The sequence below is a fragment of the Theobroma umbraticum genome, unplaced genomic scaffold, assembly GCF_002168275.2.
Source record: "Theobroma umbraticum cultivar Fairchild unplaced genomic scaffold, ASM216827v3 scaffold_67.0, whole genome shotgun sequence".
Lineage (NCBI taxonomy): Eukaryota > Viridiplantae > Streptophyta > Magnoliopsida > Malvales > Malvaceae > Theobroma > Theobroma umbraticum.
In genome coordinates this window covers 6,450,533-6,471,457 of record NW_018397262.1, presented here as the reverse complement: position 1 = coordinate 6,471,457, position 20,925 = coordinate 6,450,533, and the positions used below count along the sequence as shown (strand labels likewise).

At 34.7% G+C, this 20,925-nt stretch overlaps 4 protein-coding genes across 7 annotated transcripts; all 4 read right to left on the bottom strand.

The window, feature by feature from the left end:
• Nucleotides 1-4,791: 4,791 nt before the first annotated feature.
• On the bottom strand, nucleotides 4,792-6,349 carry LOC110418860 (G-type lectin S-receptor-like serine/threonine-protein kinase SD1-1). The gene is made up of 6 exons (XM_021431685.1): nucleotides 6,343-6,349; nucleotides 6,036-6,160; nucleotides 5,759-5,969; nucleotides 5,414-5,651; nucleotides 5,182-5,332; nucleotides 4,792-5,100 (listed from the first exon to the last, which is right to left on the bottom strand). The coding sequence occupies exons 1-6, from the start codon at nucleotides 6,347-6,349 to the stop codon at nucleotides 4,792-4,794; spliced, it is 1,041 nt and encodes a 346-aa protein (XP_021287360.1).
• A 2,733-nt stretch (nucleotides 6,350-9,082) lies between these two features.
• LOC110418941 (G-type lectin S-receptor-like serine/threonine-protein kinase At4g27290) lies at nucleotides 9,083-12,651 on the bottom strand. Its single transcript, XM_021431763.1, has 7 exons — nucleotides 11,284-12,651; nucleotides 10,765-10,887; nucleotides 10,539-10,684; nucleotides 10,244-10,454; nucleotides 9,887-10,124; nucleotides 9,659-9,809; nucleotides 9,083-9,559 (listed from the first exon to the last, which is right to left on the bottom strand). The coding sequence occupies exons 1-7, from the start codon at nucleotides 12,554-12,556 to the stop codon at nucleotides 9,242-9,244; spliced, it is 2,460 nt and encodes an 819-aa protein (XP_021287438.1). The 5' UTR covers nucleotides 12,557-12,651; the 3' UTR covers nucleotides 9,083-9,241.
• Nucleotides 12,652-13,725: 1,074 nt separating this feature from the next.
• On the bottom strand, nucleotides 13,726-17,721 carry LOC110418931 (receptor-like serine/threonine-protein kinase SD1-8). Of its 3 annotated transcripts, none has more exons than XM_021431747.2 (8): nucleotides 16,426-17,721; nucleotides 16,252-16,341; nucleotides 15,981-16,097; nucleotides 15,306-15,502; nucleotides 15,001-15,211; nucleotides 14,642-14,876; nucleotides 14,240-14,387; nucleotides 13,726-14,154 (listed from the first exon to the last, which is right to left on the bottom strand). In XM_021431747.2, the coding sequence occupies exons 1-8, from the start codon at nucleotides 17,597-17,599 to the stop codon at nucleotides 13,846-13,848; spliced, it is 2,481 nt and encodes an 826-aa protein (XP_021287422.1). In that variant the 5' UTR covers nucleotides 17,600-17,721; the 3' UTR covers nucleotides 13,726-13,845. The 3 variants fall into 3 exon arrangements, with proteins under 3 accessions (XP_021287422.1, XP_089640108.1, XP_021287421.1); XM_089783982.1 differs by having other exon boundaries at nucleotides 16,252-16,314; XM_021431746.2 differs by having other exon boundaries at nucleotides 16,252-17,718.
• A 1,297-nt stretch (nucleotides 17,722-19,018) lies between these two features.
• LOC110418943 (receptor-like serine/threonine-protein kinase SD1-6) lies at nucleotides 19,019-20,903 on the bottom strand. Of its 2 annotated transcripts, XM_021431765.2 has the most exons (6): nucleotides 20,839-20,903; nucleotides 20,557-20,756; nucleotides 20,157-20,367; nucleotides 19,826-20,063; nucleotides 19,539-19,686; nucleotides 19,019-19,362 (listed from the first exon to the last, which is right to left on the bottom strand). In XM_021431765.2, the coding sequence occupies exons 1-6, from the start codon at nucleotides 20,891-20,893 to the stop codon at nucleotides 19,057-19,059; spliced, it is 1,158 nt and encodes a 385-aa protein (XP_021287440.2). In that variant the 5' UTR covers nucleotides 20,894-20,903; the 3' UTR covers nucleotides 19,019-19,056. The 2 variants fall into 2 exon arrangements, with proteins under 2 accessions (XP_021287440.2, XP_089640109.1); XM_089783983.1 differs by lacking the exons at nucleotides 20,157-20,367; nucleotides 20,557-20,756; nucleotides 20,839-20,903 and having other exon boundaries at nucleotides 19,826-20,067.
• Between the last annotated feature and the right edge of the window lie 22 nt (nucleotides 20,904-20,925).

Here is a 20,925-nt window from a genome sequence, read left to right as displayed (position 1 = left end):
TTAAAAAAAATTATGATAAATTATCTTCACCATAATAAATCAATCACTTTTTCTAACAAAACAAGATAAATTAATTTTTACCTTTTTAACTTTTGATGTCAAAGCTTTGCCAATCGTACAAACTTGCAAACTGAACTAATAATGGGCAATGGGGGGCTTATAAAGGACAAGGAAGTAGGAAAATAGAATCTGAAACCAGTCTATTTTGCTGTTAAATGGATTCTTTAGACGGTTGCAAGACTTTACTAGATACCTTAAGTCCTTGACCTGGCCTATGCAGAAGTCAATTCCATCGGCTAAGGAGATCTCAGATTTGTAAATAATAATGTGGGGTAGTTGTCGCAAAAAGTAACATAGCCTAACAAGGTAATTGTCATGCCCCAAATTCAAGGTTTAGGAATCAGACGGACACCATATATTCATGCGACGAAATTTTATAAATATATCAGGCAATAAAATCATAATAAATCAAATGTAATATCTTCAAAGTCTCTAAAATTTTACACTTTACAAAATTTTAAATCTTTAAATATAAAATATATATAATTTTTTTTCATCCAGCTAACATCCCTTTATAAACTAAAATCGAATACTCACATCAAAATATGTAAATATCCAAAAGCATACGCTAATTTTGCTAACCAAATTCTCACCAAGCCAATCTAATTAATTCCCAACCATGCAAAAATGTCAAAATCAGTAAAAATGATAAAAAATAATAGGAATGAGTATAACAACTTAGCAAGTAATTAACATCCTTTCAGTCAAATTAAACATGCTCAAAATATTTAAGTCAAAATTATCATTAATTATATAGATATCAAAACATAGTTTTGGGTAATCTTATTCATAAACATGTTTAAAATCATATTTTCATATAATCGAAGTCAATACAATTTCACTTTGAATAATAGAGCAAACAAAATTTTGAAACCTTTAGGTAACATAACAAAACATAATTTCACAATACATTTCAAATTTTATTGGTTTCTTGTAACATACTATAATCACACTTAACTCCTATGATATAAGTCAAAAATAAAATCACAATTAACCCCAGTATCATGGGTCAGAATCCAAACCACAATTAATCTTAATAACATGGGTTAGAAGTATATAAAAAAGAACCATTGGCCGCTTTGAACAAATATCACAAAAATTACTATTTTATAATCGATGGTGCTATCTAAACAGATAACACAAATGCTATTATTCTATAACCAGATGTGCGATTGGGAGATCAGTCTCTAATCACAAAATATATGTTAACATGACCAAAATTTAACCTTTATTGGCAGAGTCAAAGCATAGCCATACTAGAAGACAAAACAAAACATATTTTTAGATTACCTAATTTCACAAAATAATATATCACTTCCCAAAACACATCTTGTGCACATTAAAGCATATTCATTTCAAATTAAAATATTTTATGTTTTTATTTACAAATATCATATATGCATACATTAAACAAAAATCACATTTCAAAACAAAAATCGAGATTGTATTCCAAAAACCAAAATAGAGATCATATATATATATATATATATTAATATGTTCACCTAATTTAACAAATCATAGGATAAAATATCATATATCATATATCATATACAAAATTATATTGAGGTTAATTTTTAGGATGTAAAAACACTAAGGGAATATCAAACACTTATCTGATTCGCTAAACCAAAACCAAATAACAAAGAATCATAATCTTCTTCAAGCTTTATTAATTCAAAATACTCAAAATTTGAAATCAACACTGCTAACTTATAAAAACAAACCATGACTCCATGATTATCATTCTAAGGTATTTAGGGTATGGCACCCTTTTCACTAACCGAAACTAATTTTGATTCAAAATTAAAATTAATATTTTTTAATAATTTACATAAAACATTCAAAACTTAAAAACTTATAGATTATAGTACAAAATTAGTAACAATGTGAGGTTGGGTGAAAATATTTTAAAAACAAATCGAAATTTAGATTAGAAGATTTCTAATAAATTTTTCCAAAACATGCTAATTTAAGAATAATTTATTAGATAAATATTTATTCATAGAAGAATTCAGTAAAATTCAAATAGCTTAAAATTTTGAAGTTTTTATCAAAATAGGTAGACTATAGGTCAAGAATAATTTTTGAAATAATTAAAAATAAATTCATAAATTTTGAAATTGTAAATTTTCATGGTCATTTAGCTTATTTTGAACTTTTGTAACTCTTAGTCCAAATTGTTTCCAATGATAAGCTCAAAACAAATTCGAAGTATTCTTATCATTCTATAACATTAGAGTTTGTTTTGGTGAAAAAGACTGAAAAATTCGTAAGTTACAAAAGCCAAAAATTTAAAAATTATCACAAACATACTTAGATTTCTAAGTTTTTAGTATCAAGAAACTAATTTTGAACTTTTGATTCCCTTAACAAAAAAAATCCCTAACAAAGCCATTGGCACCAAATTAAGATCACATTTCATTCTACAAAAATTCCTAAATAAACAACTCAAAACAGTACCAGAATATGGAGCTCCGATAACTTAAATTTGGACGTCAAAACTGTTAAAAATGAGTTTTTCAATCACTGCAAAAATTCGTATATCTTCATTTACTTGGTAAAATGAGATACTACACAAACCATTAGTAAAATTTTTTCAGGACCTTTTCATTGGTATCTATCATGCTGTCGAAAATTTATTTTTATAATATCGATCTTAGACGAAAATTAAAAAAATATAAACTAAAATTAAGATTTTTATTTCGAACTATGCAAAAATACAATTTTCATAAATTAAAGCCTAATAATCTTAGCCACTGTTTTCTTGAATAGATTTTTTCATTTTTCTACCTTTCTCCTTTTTATCTAGAATTAGTTTCCTATAACCTTTCTTTTAAGCCAGATGACTTTTAAACATAATAATGTAAAACGTGTGATAATATAAGTGAACACTACAAAAATTACTCTATCTGTTAAAAAACTATTCTTCGATTACTCTTTATTAGTGAATCCAAAGTCATAAATACAATTATAAAAATATTAAAATCTTTTTTGTGTAATTGGAGAAAAAAAATTTGAATTTTATTTTTTTAAGTAAAAAGATTATATATTAATCAATAAATCAAATATTTATATATTAATTAAATTTATATTATATTATATTTATTTAATATGGACTGTTGTCAAATAATTATTAATTTTTTATAACATAATTAATTAAATAAAATATTTTTGAAGAATATTACAGTAATAAAAGAAAAACAAGCCATACGTGAGACAACTTGACTGTCTGTCAATTTCAATCAACTGTAGCGAGAAGTTGAATAGTCATGAACTGTCGGGTCCACCACAAACATAGGACACGCATTCAATTGGTTAAAAAGATGGTGTTTGTCAAGTCAACCTTGCTTTATTTCTCAGAAGCAGCAATGATAATGCTCTTTCGGCGTCGGGTGGATGCATGGAGACGCCGTCGTGTCAGGCTCCATGATCATGGGCTGATGTCGAAATTTGAGTGAAAGTGTAACACGTTTCTCACGTAAAATGGGAAAACAATCGTACATAGAAATAATTAGAATGAGATGAAGTCCTCGGTGAGGCTTAAACCTTCTAAAAAATTTTCAAAAAATGTCCTCAATTCAAAAGGAAAAATTCATTAATATTTAAAATCAATTTCGAATTGAAATTAAATAAAAAAAAACTCAAGTTTAAAATTCTTTGTCTTGAGTCCAATCCGAAGTAGACGTGGCTTGCCACCTTGCACAGACCAACATACCCCCTTTCTAATCCCTAACCAACGCCCACTATGATGAGCCCATGTCACTTTGACCTTAAGAAGTTTGTGCACCTACCCGTACTTAACCAGGTCAAGCTAGGTTAGTTTACTGTTCAACATATTTTAAATTACTATTTATATATATAATTTTCATAATTCATGCGTATCTAAATAGTGATTAAAAATATACCCAACAAATTAATAATTGAGATCAGATCAATCCATGTGTTGACCGTCTTCACAAGGTTGTACGGATCGGTTCTCTCTCATCTTTTTCTTCATGTGGTGGCCATTTCTTTTGTTGGTGTTTTGCATGTGGTCCGAGAGGAAGAGCTAGTGAGGAGATACCAATGGCCAGCTAAGCTTATGCTACAGATTTCCCCACCTCCACGGCTGACACTGTCAAGCGGAAGCCTTGTGCTCTGCATCCCTTTGATGTTGGTTTTGCCCGTCTTTCCTTCCAAAGTTTTGGTGGAACTTTTGTATTCTTCTTGTCAATTGTTAGGTGACTCTGATTTGTGAGGGGCAGAACTTTTGTTTTGTCTCTGCCATGAGGGGGTTTTTGTGATTACTCTCTTGAGTTTGCTCATCTCGACCCCTTGACTATGATGCTACCGTATATTTGTAAGTAGCTGGGTCCTTTTGATAATTGTACAGTTGCTTTCAACCTCACTTCTCTTCATGTCATCAAGAGTTTTCTTCTATTTAAGCTAGAGACTTAAATGGCAACCCCGGTTCTAGTGCGAGAAGGAAAAAGGAAAAATTGAACGGAGGTATGCGGTCCTCTTGATTTAGTTACCATGTACCACGTATCTAAGTCAATTTTTTTAAATAAAACGAAAAAAAGAAAACCTAAAGGATACTTACATGCTCAACTGTTCTATCTGCAATGTCAAACTTAGATGTTTCGAAAATTGTTGCAATCTATGAGCTACTGGGCTTAACAGTATAACATTCAATCACTTGATATGATAGGCATCAGTATTGTATCCGAAGTACAGCATTTAGACATCCTTTTATCTAGCTTCCAACGTTGTTATAGTCACTGAATTTTTAGTGCAACAGATTCTATCATCATTCAATGTGTCTGTGTCACGGGCACGCCTTTTTGTGAAAAAACCAGGCTCTTTCGGTTCAGGCAATGTAACCTCTTCGTTGCCCAACATGACTGCTACATCAGACATAATTGGCCTATTCTCCGCAAGTTTTTGAGCACAAAGCAAACCCACTTGTATGCACCTAAGCACCTGAGATTCAACACATGAATGCTTCAAACATGGATCCAGTAGCTCTAAAGCCCTGTTGTCATGCCACAGCAGCCATGCCTATAACCAATGTCAATTTTGCATAAAATGTTGAAAGTTGAAATTTCAAGGAAAGATAAGTGCTTAACAATGTCTACTCACATGTCCCAAAAGATTATGCTGATGATCTGGGTGATTAAACCTTCTGTTACATTTGCCAGTTACTATCTCTAGCAAAAGAACGCCAAAACCAAACACATCTGATTTTACTGAAAATTTTCCATTGATTGCATACTCCGGGGACATATAACCACTGCAAGAAATTATTGAACATAAATGATTTTAAATTTAAAGATTTTTTTTGTTCTTCTGAAGTTTTGATATATCAACTTACCATGTCCCTGCCACTTGCTTTGTTTCTGCCTCAAGTTGGTCAGCTTCAACAATTTTAGCTATGCCAAAGTCAGAAATTTTTGGGTTCAAATCATTGTCTAGTAAGATATTGCTGGATTTTAGATCCCTATGAATGATTCGCAAACTTGAATCATGATGGAGGTAGAGGAGTCCTTGAACAATTCCCATTACAATGTCAAATCTTTTTGGCCAATTCAGCAATGTTCTTTTATCCTGATCTGCAAAGAGTTCCATCCACTTACAATTTAGGACTCTATATAGAGAGGTAAATTTCATTTCAGATTGAAACTTAGGCAAAATCAAGTGGAGATTCACAGAAACATACCAAAAATAAAGTAGTCCAAGCTTTTGTTTGGCATGTACTCATAGATTAGCACCCTTTCATCTTCTTCAATGCAACACCCTAGAAGTCTGATAAGATTCCTATGTTGAAGCTTAGCTATTATTATAGCTTCATTCTCAAACACTTGAAGACCTTGCCTAGAATTACATGAGAGTCTCTTGGCTGCTATATCTTGTCCCTTTAGTAGCACACCCTGCTAATCATTAGATGTAAGAATGGTAGTACACCCTATACTTCAATAAAATATATGGCGTCTTACCTTGTAAACCTGACCAAAACCACCTTCTCCTAGTTTATTTGATTCAGAGAAGTTACCAGTAGCAGATGCAACAGCTACAAAATCAAATAATGGCAAATCATGGTATTTTTTATCTATTTTTGATCCTGTGAAATGAAAATGTATATTTGTCAATCGATTTACTAAAATTGGAAGAAAGGAATGCGTCAAAAGGATTAACTATCGGCTTTCCTTGCCTCAAAAGTCACAGCAAACTAAGAGCATACGGTTATGGAGTTCTAGCTTAAACAAATAAAAATCACAGCACGTCCTCCGGCTCAAAATATACCAGACATTTCTTTGCAGAATCGCAGCGAGGATAGATGAGTAAGTTCACCTCTTTTCTTTCTCCAGTTCTTCAGTATCATATGCCAACATACGAAACAAAGACTAAGCATTGCAGACACTGTCGACAGGATTGCTATAATCACTACTTTTTAATGCTTCCAACTTGAATAGCCTGTTGACTCCAAAAACCAACAAATTGATCAGTAAAAAATTTTTCATGTTGCAATGGTTATTGATCCAGTGTGTTACATTTAAGTTAATCACAAATCCCTAGGATTAGTCATAAACAATCTTCGGCCTGTAGAAACTAAGGTGATGGATTCATCAGTTGCAATTAAAGCATCAGCAGCAGAAGAGAAAACCGAAAAGGAAACTAGAAAGAGAAAGAAGACCAAAGCAAGACTCCTCATATGCATTTGTAAAAGGAAAGGCTAGAGAGTAAATGAATTAACCTTGCATTCTAGCAAAGGCAGAAGCATCAATCAATGGAAAATTTAGATAACACCCGGAAACGGATTGTAATACAAACTGAAAACACCAGTATAAAAACCATGAAAATGGTTCCTGTTGCTGATGTTAATATATGTTCCGACATGTCAGCTGCAACTAGTGACTCAGACTTCTGGGGAGATTACTCACAAACTACGCGGTATATTTTCACTTTCAGTAAAGAATATAGCAAGAATCACATGACAAAGACTGGTTGGATTATTGAGGAACATACATGTGAAAAGGAGGGCCGCATATGTATCCATGCATTTGTCATTGGCATGTGTCTACCAAAGTCTTGGTACCCACAGATTTTGAAACTAGTTGTTTCTGGTTTGCTTGGCAAAAGGGTGATCAAATAGTCAAGTATTTGACACAAAAACCAGGTATAGATAAGTGATTGTTTTGGTTCCAATACAAAGATTTCCTGATGAAAGAGGGGGAACAAAGTTAAAGTACTAGGAAATTATAATTTTTAATTTGAAATATTAATTAATTATGAGAAAATTATTAGTTTGTATATGTCAGCTGCCAATGGAGTTTTCAGATTTTTAAATTGCATTAGATGATTATCATATATTTAAATATAAATTAAAATTAAGTTATTATTTTTAAAAAAAATCTCTAAAATTATTTTAAATAATCAATAAACGTTTATTATTTTATTGTGTTCAATGAAGGTTTTTTATTTTTCTTTTGAATCCAATAATCTCTTATATAACTACTGATTGACTAACAATAGTTAGTCAAAATATCACTTATCATTATATGTTATATAAAAGATTGACATCGCATACTAACATGTTATAATGGAGGATGACATGACGTACTTATGTAACTTGGTGACATGATCATACGATATTTTTCACCTTTCACGTTAAAGTCAAATGAACATAAAATACCATTTGATATTTTTATTAATGATAATTAGTCAACCATTAATCATAAAAACATATTTGATTTAAAATAAAAATTCAAAAACTTAATTGAACGTAACATAAAAATAAAAACTTATTTGAATTTTCTAAAATAGTTCAAGAGTTTTTTCAAATAATATGTCTGAATTAATGTTTATAAATATACTTAATAAAACATGTGTCAACCTTTTAATCTCGCTATGAAATTTTAAATAATCATCTATGTATTAAATAATTTTCTTAATTAAAATGATATGATTTAAGTGTATATATATAATGTATTTAAAAAATTATAAAACTAACTAGGTTTTTTTTTTATGAAATAAATGATAATTTAAATTCTACGAATTACTCTGTTCACATTGAATATTCCATGAAAATTTATTACATAATAATAAACTCCGCGCCGACTTTATTGATAAATTTTATATCTGAAAAAGGAAGGATGGCCCAATTAGAAAACAATTAACATTGACCATACATATGATTGGATGAATGAAAAGTTCATCAGCAATTTTGGCCGGAAGAGTGTGTGTACTTTTTATGATACAAAAGATGTTGTTTGAGGTATGGTGTGTTTCACAATTTCCACATACACCACACCTACGTGGATCCTTTCACATGCTGGGTTTCATTTCATCTGTTCGGTTTGAAAGAAGGAAATACCATGTTAACTTGTTAAGATATCAACTTCAATTAGAACAGAACATAAACACAAAACACCGGCATACCATTAGCAGAAAGAAAAAAAGGGTCCTCTTCTTTTTGAGGCCTTGCAAGGGAATCTATGGTCATCGATCCTGGGGCCATGCTTAGAAAAGATTGATGTAGACTGCTTGGTCTATATTAGTTATGGCAATAATTAGATAATTAGTTATAAGCGGCAATAATTAGTTAATTAGTTAATTAGTTAATAATTTTCAAAGTATGCACAAATGTGGCTATATCTGTAATTTGCTTTAAAACATCTATTTTATTGAAAATGGGCCATTTATCTCATGACCTCTAATCGATATTGTTCATCCAAGATAAAATCGCCATAGAGTTAGATTCATAAATTAAATTAATTCTTGTAAAGAGAGAGAGAATCGAAAAAATCTAAAAGCATGCAAGATTGTCATAATCTCTGTATAGTTTCATGCTTATTTTATTGAATATGTTAAGTTAATAATAATTATGTGATAATTTTCATATTTATAGTCAAATAAAGATTTTGAAATTTGGACTTGTTGGGAAAGCCCAAAATTAACCAAAGATCCTAATTAATTTACAAACCAACTCAGAACCAAAATATGAGAACTGAGGTTTCCAGTTTGGTTTAAGAACCTTGTCCAATTTGAACCAAATTACATAGAATTATGGACATATAGTATCTGTTGATATGAAACATGCAGAGGGGTTAGACTTCAAGCCATAATCCATGTATTTGCATTGTCATAGTTTTAAAAACAAAAATTCTCAACAAAGAAAGCTGAATAAGATAGCTGGAATTGTCTATCTAGCTTCTAGCAAGGTTATGGTAACTGCATTTCCTGTGATTGATTCTTCTTTAGTAGTTGTTGAACCACTAAAATTTGTGGAGCTTTTCCTTTCGATGAAGAAACCAGGCGGTTTGGGTTGAGGTAATGTTGCTGCTGATTCATTTGTCAGCATGAGAAGAACGGACGACATTGCTGGCCTGTCCTCTGGGAATTCTTGAACACACAATAAACCAACCTGGATACACCTAACCACTTCAGACCTAACACATGATTCTTCCAAGCTGGTATCAATTAGTTCCAAAGCTCTATCTTCATTCCAAAGCAGCCATGCCTACAGGGATGGTGCTTAGTCAGTTATACTCAGTAGAATAGCTAGAGGGAGATCAGGGAAGAGGAGGAGAAGAAATGAGATTTCATTGTTATGACTTACATGACCAAGAAGATTGTGGCGGTGATCAGGATGAGAATATCCTCTATTCTTTTTACCACTTACTATTTCTAACAGGAGCACACCAAAACCGAAAACATCAGATTTGACTGAAAATGTTCCATCAATTGCATACTCCGGAGCCATGTAACCACTGCAATTACAGAATATTAGATAACATATAGCCTCTTTTAGCATAAAAGATGATGAAAAGAGGTAATGGTAACTTACTATGTCCCAACAACTCTATTTGTTTTTGTTTCCTCATCATTGCCTCCAAAAATTCTTGCCAAGCCAAAATCTGAAATTTTGGGGATCAGGTTGCTGTCTAGTAATATATTGCTTGCTTTGAGATCCCTGTGGATAATCTGAAGTTTCGAATCTTGGTGGAGATAGAGAAGCCCTCTTGTGATCCCCAGAACAATATCAAACCGCTTTTGCCATGGTAGTTGTGCTTTTTGTCTATGGTCTGCACACGTAATTTCTTGTAAATCTCTAAATTCTATTTGATATATCGGTTTGACCTTAAATATAATGTGTAGGAAATTAATTCAACTGATAATAGATAAAAGGTCAAGAGTCTCAAACCAAAGATGAAGTGATCCAAGCTTTTGTTGGACATAAACTCATAGATTAACATCCTTTCATCTCCTTGAATGCAGCAACCAAGCAGTCCAACAAGGTTCCTGTGTTGAAGTTTGGCTATCAAACCTACTTCATTGCTGAACTGTTCAACACCCTGCCCTGAGTCCTTTGACAGCCTCTTTACTGCTATTTCCTGTCCCGTTGGAAGATTGCCCTGCATATTGTCAAAGCACATCACTATAGTTTTTGCTATGTTCTAGTAGTAGCCAGCAACATTACCTATTCCATGTTTCCTTACCTTGTAAACAGGACCAAAGCCACCCTCTCCAATTACATTGGCGTAAGAGAAATTATTAGTGGCATTTTCTATGCTAGAGAAATCGAATAAAGGTACTTCTGCTTCCTCTGTCCCACTTTCCACTCTCGTTAAATGAAGTAATCCATCTGCAATTCATTGAGTTTTAATCCCTACATTACAGCCTTCTGTTTGAAGAAAATCAGTAAGGTTGGATGAGTATGCTTGCCTCTTTTCTTTGATTTCCTCCAAATTATGCAGGACACCAGGCCCAAAATAATCGTGCTAGAAATGATTGACACCAGTAGGATAACCTTTGATCTGTTCTTTGTACTTGAATCATGGGTGGATCCTAGAAAATACAGAGTCAGTAATCTGGTACAAATTCAGTTTTTGTAAATAATCTTTTCAAGGGCAAAAATGGATAAACAATTACTGTGAATATAGATAAAAAAATTGAATAACTCAATTCAATTTCTGCATTATTTTGCTTTGTGTTATAATTCCCTATTTCTTCCTTTCTACTCTCTTTTCAATCTCAATGATGGGTCCATAACAAGTAAAATGCCCTAAAACAGTATGAAAACTGCACATTTAAAAGGTAATGCCCTTACACAGTATAAAAAATGAACATTTAAAAGATATGCTTCAATGCGTCTGGATTTACCATTCTGAGGATGTATTGTCAATGGATTTCTAAATAGTTTTGAAGTGAAAGGAGGAAGTTTTATGAGAAAGTTGCACCTACCTAGACTTGAAGCCGGCAATCTTATGTAGACCTCTTCTCCTCTGTACACTTCGGAAACTTCTCTGATGTCAATGAGGTCACCAAACCACATCAAACAGCTACCGCCTCCAGTTATATTCAAATTAGCATAAGCTGCACAAGAACAGTTCTTCAAGCATTCAGCTTCACATTTCTTGAGGCTCATACTCTTATTTAGCCGAACTTTTAACAAGTCTGGCAATTTAACCCCCACAAGTCTTTGAAAGCCTTGTCCATTTTGACAGTCCAGTGGTGATTCTCTTGCACAGTTCAGAGACAATGACTTGTTTGTACGCCTTTCTTCTTGTGATTTGGGAATGAATCCGGTTAAACACTCACAGGTATCTGTTCTCCTAATGCTACATATACTATTAGCACCACAGAGTCCATAGGTGTCGCACTGATCAAATGGAGCTGAGTACAAAATACCCCATTCACTGCTCCCCTCATTCAATATAAGACGCTGTAAAGAACCTGACTGATTCAACCATAATCTCATGGTAATAGCATTGCTGACAGCCTCATAAGAGTAACATAACTCGTTATCATTGCGGACAACAGTCGGTTTGAAGACTAAATTTGAGACTGCTGGAACAGCTCCAAATCCAATTCCATTCCATGGTCCTGTACGGAACATTTTCATTGATCCTCTGTCAATGGCTAACTGAGGTAACCCATTTATGTCAAGTCTGTAAGTGAAGATTCCGGGGGATGGATCGTCAGTACTTTTCCATGATGTTAAATATCTTTCCTGACCTGTCTTTAAGTTCCATCCTATCTTCATGCCAGCCAAAAGTGTGTCTGATGGGTAATCAAAGCTTTGCCACAGATAGCTTTGAGTCAAGCTTTTGTTGTCCTTGAGAACAAGGTTTCCACTATCTAGCAGCTGTGCCACAGGATTTTCCGCCGGCCCTGACACATTGGAAGACCAGATGACATTCTTTGCCTGGTTCAGAAGGACAAGATTTCCACTGTCGCTTACAGTTAAAACCCCTTTCCCATCAGTAATTGGATTTTTTCTGTTTGCAACCCAAACAACTGCTCCAGGGCTGTTCTTGAACCATATTCCCAAGTACCTGTTTTCTGATTTTCCAGGTGAAAAGAAGCCTAGCTCAAAGCTTTGGAATGAGGAAACCAGTGTGTCACCATCACTAATAGACCCTCCCACAGTTAAAATATCAGCTTCCTCTGACAATTCCAGGATGAACAAAATTATCAAAGAGTAAAACAAAGTGATTAGAGGAGCCCTCTCCATGTTTAAGTCTAGCTTTATTCCTCTAAACAAGTTCCTTCATGGCCTGCATAGAATGCAATGGTGTCATGAAAAAGCCTAACCTTGACTTGAGCTGTTGAAACTATGGATTTAGGTTGTTTACAGTAGTAATTCAACATGTTTTAGAGTTTTATGGAAAAATAAAAGGTTGGCCTGAAATATTGTTAATAATCTCGTTCACTATTGCTGAAAATCAGTCGTAATAACATGACAGTTCATGTATGACATTCAATGCCAGAATATTGTCCTACTAAAATAACCCATGGCATTAGAATAGAGAAAATTCTGTTGATTAACTACAGTACATTTCCGTCTTTATTGATGCCTCAAAGATATATATGTTAAGTTCATTATTAAGAACAGAAAATCTTGCAATTAATGGGAAAACATTGGAAGTCTACCTCATAAATGCAAAGAGAAAATAATTCTTACCTCTCATAACTGCAGTTGTGACTTGTGAGTAAATGTCATATTCAAAGTAATTTTCTTGACTATTTCAGACACCTGTCTGCGTCACCTTAAAAGGAAAGATAGACTTTTTCTTGCTTCCAAGTGCATGACAATTCTTCCTTCACAGCCATGTGATGCTTGACTTCCATGTCTTGCCAATTTTTTAGGTCTATTCGCTCAGACTGATGATTCATGGTTTCCTTCTCCACCGGGCATTTGGAAAACGAAGTTTTAATTATCAATAGCTGTTTACTCTGACATGTTAGCCTCACATTCATTTCTTCAAGAATGCATTGTTGTCACTTTTACTGACCTGATAGCAACTTTTGTATTTTCATCCATGAGGCATGAGAGTTAAAGCTGGTTGTTTGATCTTCAAAGCTTCAACGAGTCATCTATGTGAGCCTTAGATCAGAGATATCAACGGATAGGATAAGATGTCCGTTATTTTTTCAATATCCTAACTCAGAACGCCATATATATTACCCGATTAAATTTTTGAATTTCTATCCGAACCCATATCTTAATAGTCAAAACATTACTCAATAAATACCCAGATGGGACATATCTCATTGTCTGCATATTAATTTCCCAGATTATTCTCCTTGATTTTTATACTTTTTTAATGAAATCATATCATTCACATAATGTTTTAAAGAGGGAGTTTTTCCAAAGAAAAAAAGCTTTTAAAGAGGGAGTAATTAATGCGGAAAGAAAGTGACTAACAATCTCAGCACAATTGATATGAGAAAAACAGGCTGATGTCTTGGAATTTGAGAAAAGATGATATGTTCTGAAAGAAACTAAACGAGTTTAAAGTTTCATCGAGCATCCAAGACTGATAGTGTTATTTCATTTGCAGAGCAGATTTCTGGCTTGCTCGGACTTAAATTCAGGTCTACCATACTTCTGACATTTGAAAACGCTGGTTGCGTCGGAGAAGGTAAGACGGTAAGTTCATTGCTCAGCATCGAGACAACATCAGACATGGTTGGTCTGTCCTCTGCACGCTCTTGAACACAAAGAAGTGCAATATTAATGTATCTAATCGCTGCATTGGTAAAAGAACTGTCTTGCATGACAGATTCCATCAACTCCAGAGGCCTGCTGCTCGTCCAAAGATCCCATGCCTGAAAAGGTACGATAACATGAAATAAAAGGACAACGCTTTTATGAATGATTATATCTCGGTTCAGTTTCTGGGGCATCACTTACATATCCAAGAAGATTGAGAAAATTGCTCTGATGGAAACCAGTGTTCTTCTTGCCACTTAAAACCTCTAACATCAATATTCCGAAGCTGAAGACATCTGATTTAACAGAGAAGACACCTTCCAAAGCATACTCGGGAGCCATGTAGCCACTGCATTTCCATAATAAATCAAATTATTTACAAGCTTCATGATTAAGAATAGTTACCGTATTGATTTAATCATTTTAATATGGCAATCAGGAAATGCAATCCATTCGGGGAAATCCCCAGCTCAGGCACCAAGTGAAAGAACAAGGATAAAACTACACCAACAACATAGTAATTGGCAAATGCAGCTTGCCCTTATGACCGTATGTGCCCTGATGCTTTGCATAGGAGGATCCATATACATGCTAACTACTTACTAAGTCCCAACAATTCGATCAGTTGCTCGTGGTTTACTGCCTTCGAAAATTCTTGCCATCCCAAAGTCTGAAATTTTTGGGTTCATCTCTTCATCCAATAAAATGTTGCTGGCCTTCAAATCCCGATGAATAATTTGTACCCTGGAAAACTCGTGGAGATAAAGAAGACCTTGAGCAATCCCTTCAATGATGCGAACACGAGTTCCCCAAGCTAGTATAAAAATATTTTTGCTGCCTTCACGGATTTAAAACAGAGCAAAAAATAAAAAAACAATTAATGAAACTTATACCATTAATGAAATAACAATGAAGTGACAAACATGAGAGGTTTATATTGCTCTGAAATGACGAGAAGTTACCAAAGAGGAAAAAGTCTAAGCTCTTGTTGGGCAAATACTCGTAGACAAGAATCTTTTCATCTCCTTCAACGCAGCAACCGAGAAGTTTCACAAGATTCTTGTGTTGGAGTTTGGCTATGAGCATTGCCTCATTTTTTAACTCATTCCAACCTTGTCCAGATTTTCTTGAGAGCCTTTTTACAGCTACTTCATGCCCTTTTAATAACCTTCCCTGAAACAGACACTCCTTACTGAGTTTCTCACAGAGAAGTTATTAATTTGAATTTTCCTTCGTGAGGCTTACTGCGTCCAACATTGAACTTTACCTTGTATACAGGCCCAAAACCACCCTCTCCAAGTTTATTTGAGGCAGAGAAGTTATTGGTAGCGGAAGATATGCTAGAAAAGCTGAATAGCGGAATCTCCACTTCCTTCTTTTGTTTTCCTTGTCCTTTTACTTCAGATTGTTCATTTTTGGTAGGTGCTGGGCTAACACTAAGTTCAAATAATAACAAGTTCTCCCCTGCTTGGTGACGAATTGATGAAGCATGAGTGTCAACATAAGGATTCTAGCATTTGAGTGCATACGCACTGACAGATTCATGCACTCAAAACCAAATAATGAAATTCTAACAATCTATTTCTCTCTATGATTTGAGAGACCATGCACAAATAAATTTAATCCTACTGCTAGATAAACGGGAAAACTGCAGACCCCTATTGGTAGTGCTAGTCCAATGGAAAGACCATTTGCATGTAAGTATGAACTCATATGACAATTCAAACTTGCAATTTCGGATTATGACCTTGTACCATTTTTGCAGGTATTGAAGCAAACTTAGACAGGCTGGACTCACTGCTACATTGGGATGTGCAGTTATTGCATTGGTAAATTAAAATTTGACCCAATTAACGCAAAAGCAATTCAAGATGGCACTTTTGGTCGATGAGGCCAAAAAATCATGCACGGTTGCTTGTATGTTGGTAGAGAGAACTTTCACCTTTTCTTTTTTGCTTTTTCTTCCTCACTTGCCAAATGAGCAGAGCTGAAGTAAGAATTGTCACAGAAATGGTCACCGATATAATAATTGATCGCTTCCTCTTGTTTCCTGTGCCTTCTGCATATCCCAGAAACACATAAGTTAATCCTGTGTATATTAACCCAACAATTTATACTAAGAACAAAAAAAAATTATGGTTATGAAGGAATGAGGATATGAAAAATGGATGTTTAACAGGAAAGATTGAAGAGATTAGTTCCATTGTTCTTACTTCTAGTACCCAAATCAGCAGCAGCAAGTTTGAGAAAAAAATCTCTTCCGAAAATGTCATCAGCTGGAAGTTGCTGCAAATTAATAAGAGCTGTGGTCCAGATGGAGCAATTTTGATCAATATAAGAAAAACCAGTACAGGAGCAGTCGCTCAAGCAGGATGACCTGCACTCACCAAAACTCTGAACCTCTAGAGTCAGCTCTTTCTTCGGCACTACTACATTAGACAGCTTGAGAAATCCATCCCCTTCTCCCTTGATATTAGTGTCATTGCCGCATTGCAAATCAGTTTTCCTTGAGCACCCACGTGAATAGTCTCCTTTATTCCAACCCTCAAGTGAGATTGGTCCAAATCCGGGTAAGCAGCTACAATATGGTAATGACACATTGGTGCAGCTGGCATTGGCTCCACAATAAGCATAAACGTCACATAGTTGTCTAGGTTGGGAGTTGAACAGAGTCCACTCATTTTCTAGCCATAAAAATTGTTTGAACTGTCCCGTGACATCAATTGTGAATCTACTAATGATGTCTTTCCTATAGATGTCGTAAGTGAGATAATTCATGTTAAATCCAGAAACAAAGGTAAAGTTGTACATGTACGATCCCATTTCAGCAGTGAAGTCAAACACGTTGGAGTCGTCTGTCCAGGGCCCAGCTTTCCAGGACATTACATCACCGTTCGAGATCTGAACGCGTTTTTCTCCTGTAGGATCGAATTCCAAGGTGAAATTTCCGGAACTAGGGTCATCAGCACTTTTCCAAGAGATATATGACCAAGATTTTCCATTCTCCCCGTCGTATCCAAGTTTCATCCCAGGCAAAAAAGTATGCGAAGGGAAGTCAAAGCTCTGCCACAAGATATTAGATTTTTCATCTCTCACTACAAGATTTCCTGAATCCAACAGTGTAGCACTCACATTTGCATTAGATGTTATGTCTGTCACCATGTAAATTATCTTACCATGCCTAATCACCAGGTTGCCATCAAGACTAATACTGAGAACTGCAGAAGCAGTGAGCGGATAATCTCGGTTTGCTAACCAAACAACTGTTTGTTCTGAGATATTCTTGAACCATATACCCACATAGTAATTCCTTGAATTGCCAGGGATAAAGAATCCTAGTTCAAACATTTTCCCAGCTGATACTATAGTTTCTGAGTTAGAGAGGTGTTGCCCTGCTGAGATTGTGTCTGTTACAGCATCAGGGTATTTCAAGATGTGGCATGAGAATATCAGCAGAAGAACAGGATAAATAAATTGGCCTTTTGAAATCATTTTGTTACCTATAAGTAATCCAAATGCTACGACCAAAGCTGGATCTAATTTCATGATGGAGACAATCATGAGATATGATATCTGTTTGAGGCCAACTAATTTGTTTATACTCTTAGCTCAAACATTTATCTGTCATGGTGTCAGAGTTCAGAGTTTGTATCATGTGGACACAACGTTTTACTTTAAATAAAGATGCTGTTTCAAGCTCCCACTAGCATGTAAATGAAGGACCCTCAACTTCAACCTGAATTCTTTTATCTCTAACAATTAGCTATCATTCAGAATTTGAATTCTTTCACCACAACATTCTACTATGAAGAAAAATGAACGGCCTTCAACTTCAGTTCAGCTATACTGCTATATATTTAAATGAATGCTAAGAACCAACTTGGTAAAGAGAAATACCTGCACAAGAAGCCCGACTCATATTGCCACTGCAGCAGATGGAATCAGCATTATAGCCTGTTTGTTGTATCAATGTCTATAAACATGTGTATTACCAAAGTTGCGTTAACTGATCAGATAAACTTATTAGTCAGGTATGAAAATATTACCAAGAAAAGCCCTTTGAATTATATTAACAAAAATACCATTCTTGGTCAAAGAGCGTTAGTCCAAAGAAGAATGGTCTAGTTGTAGACTTTTATGCAAAAACACCAGCATTTCCAGGGATGTTGACAACTGAAATTGCTTGTAGCTATAGTTTCTACCTTTGTTAAGTTTCCTAGAAAAAAATGAATGAACGGAGGCTAGCTTTCAAGAACAAAGGAAGAAAGAGACGAGAAACTCGAAATTAACAAATAACAGGTGCTTTGCAGGCCTAATTTTGACATATTAAAAAATTAATTTTTTGATAAAATAAATATAGAAATTAAATATAATTCAATTGCAATCACAACAGAAAATTGTACATAAGCATCACTGTGTTCAAACCAAAACAATGTAATGGTCAAAAGTCATTGAAAATAACATACTCTGATGGATTTTTCTTTAGGGTATTTTTTTATCTAAAGGTTCATCGGGCTTGCATCATTGAGACTGTTACTTCATTGACAGACCAAATCTCTGGCTTGGTCATGCATGAAACAGTGTCTAACATACTTCTTTCACTTGAGGAAGCTGGTTGTTTTGGAGAAGGTAGGACGCTAAGTTCATTACTCAGCATCAAGACGACATCAGACATGGTTGGTCTGTCCACTGCGTGTTCTTGAACACAAAGAAGTGAAATGTAAGCACATCTAAACAGTTCATTGTCTGAAGAACTGTTCTTGGAGTATTGGATCCAAAGGGCTAGGACTGCAAACTGTTGTTTCTATGTGAAAAGATCCAATTAACTTAGCAAAATTGAAAAATGCCACCTTTCACATAATATTTCAGAAACAGAAAGTTGATATGATAAAAACCAAGAGGATTCAGTCAAAATGAAGTTTAGAATACAACTGATAGACATAAAAGGTACAATCTTTGGATTCATTGATGCTCAGGGAATACGACGAAAACTTACGACTAAGGAAACTTATAAAATGTTAACGAGCCTCCAAGACTGAAAATGTTACATCATTTACAGAATAGATCTCTGACCTGCTCTGTACCAAGTTCTGGTTCACCATACTTCTTGCATTTAAGAAAGCTGGCTGCTTAGGAGAAGGTAGGGCCATGGTTTCATTGTTAAGCATCGAGACTACAGAAGACATGGTCGGTCTATCATCTGCATTGTCCTCGACGCAAAGTAGCCCTATGTTTACATATCTCAATGCCAAATGTGTAGGCACTTCCTGCAGCATTGGATCAACTAAGTCCAGTGCCCTGTTTCTTGTCCACAAATCCCATGCCTTCAGTCACAAGGAAAAAACAAAACAAAATAAATCAGCGCTACAAGAACAAAAGTAGATAACTTCGTGATGCAACTAGATTTTTCAAACCACTAGACATCTTAGAACCCTGAATTAAATGCCAAAACAAGTTGAATTCATTAACTTAACACTGTTAAAGCAGTTTAGAAACTCACATAGCCAAGAAGATGGAGAGATTTAGACTGATAAAAACCAGTATTCTTCTTCCCACTCACAATCTCCAGTAGCAAGACCCCAAAGCTGAAGACATCCGATTTTACAGAGAAGAGGCCCTCCAAAGCATATTCAGGGGACATGTAACCACTGAAAGTGAATACTAACTCAAAAATTGTTAATAAGTAACCAATTAAGAATGCAAAACATAAAGGTTAAATATTGAACTGGATTTTGATTACATGCAGGGAGTTCATAGAATTGGGAGGTTCCATTTATTTTTACTTACTAAGTCCCAACAATTCGATTTGTATTTGCTTGCAATTCCTCCCCTCCAAAAATTCTTGCCATTCCAAAATCTGAAATTTTGGGATTCATGTTGCTGTCCAACAGAATATTACTAGCCTTCAAATCTCTGTGAATAATTCGCAACCTAGAGTATTGATGAAGGTAAAGAAGCCCTTGAGCAATCCCTTCAGTGATCCGAAGTCGTGTACTCCAATCTAGTGTCCTACGTTTGACTGAATCTGTTGTTTCGTCAGAAACAAGATATTAGTTAAAATTACACTGATCTTGGTCAAGGATTGAAAATAGATTCAAACATCTGAGAAAGTACAAACCAAAAAGAAGAAAATCCAAGCTTTTATTCGGCATGTACTCATAAATTAGTATCTTCTCATCTCGTTCAATGCAGCAGCCTAAAAGCCTGACAAGGTTCTTGTGCTGGAGCTTTGCTATGAGAAGTGCTTCATTTTTCAACTCCTCCCATCCTTGTCCTGATCTTCTTGATAGCCTTTTAACAGCTATCTCATCACCTTTCAGTAATATACCCTGACATGATAAGTCTTACTTTGGTTTTCAATTCATCTTTAACAAAGTTATTCCACCTAACATGTGAACCCTGCAATAGTATGGCTAATTTGATGTGGCAGCAGTGCGTTCCGGAATTGGAAGGATCATGTTTTTGTACATTTATACATTCCTTCTGCTAAGAATAGTGATTAAGAAAAACATTCATACCTTGTAGACAGGTCCAAAACCACCCTCACCAAGCTTATTTGTGACTGAAAAATTATCTGTGGCGGCAGAAACGCTTTCAAAACTGAAAAATGGGAGTTTTGATTCGTTTTTCCTGTGTATTCCCGGTTTAGTTGCCTCCTTCAAGTCTGTGTCATCAGCTTTTCGGCTTATAGCCAAATCAAATTTTAACAAATCCTCCCCTGAATGTTGCAGAGAAATGAACACTGTTATGGACAACTCTATTCATTGCCTTACTAGAAATAAAAAGGGATAAAGTTTTACCTTTGGATTGAAGCTTTTTGCTGACAAAATAAATGCTGAAGCCCAAAACAAGCATTGATAGAGACAAGGTTAGTATGACAATTGCCC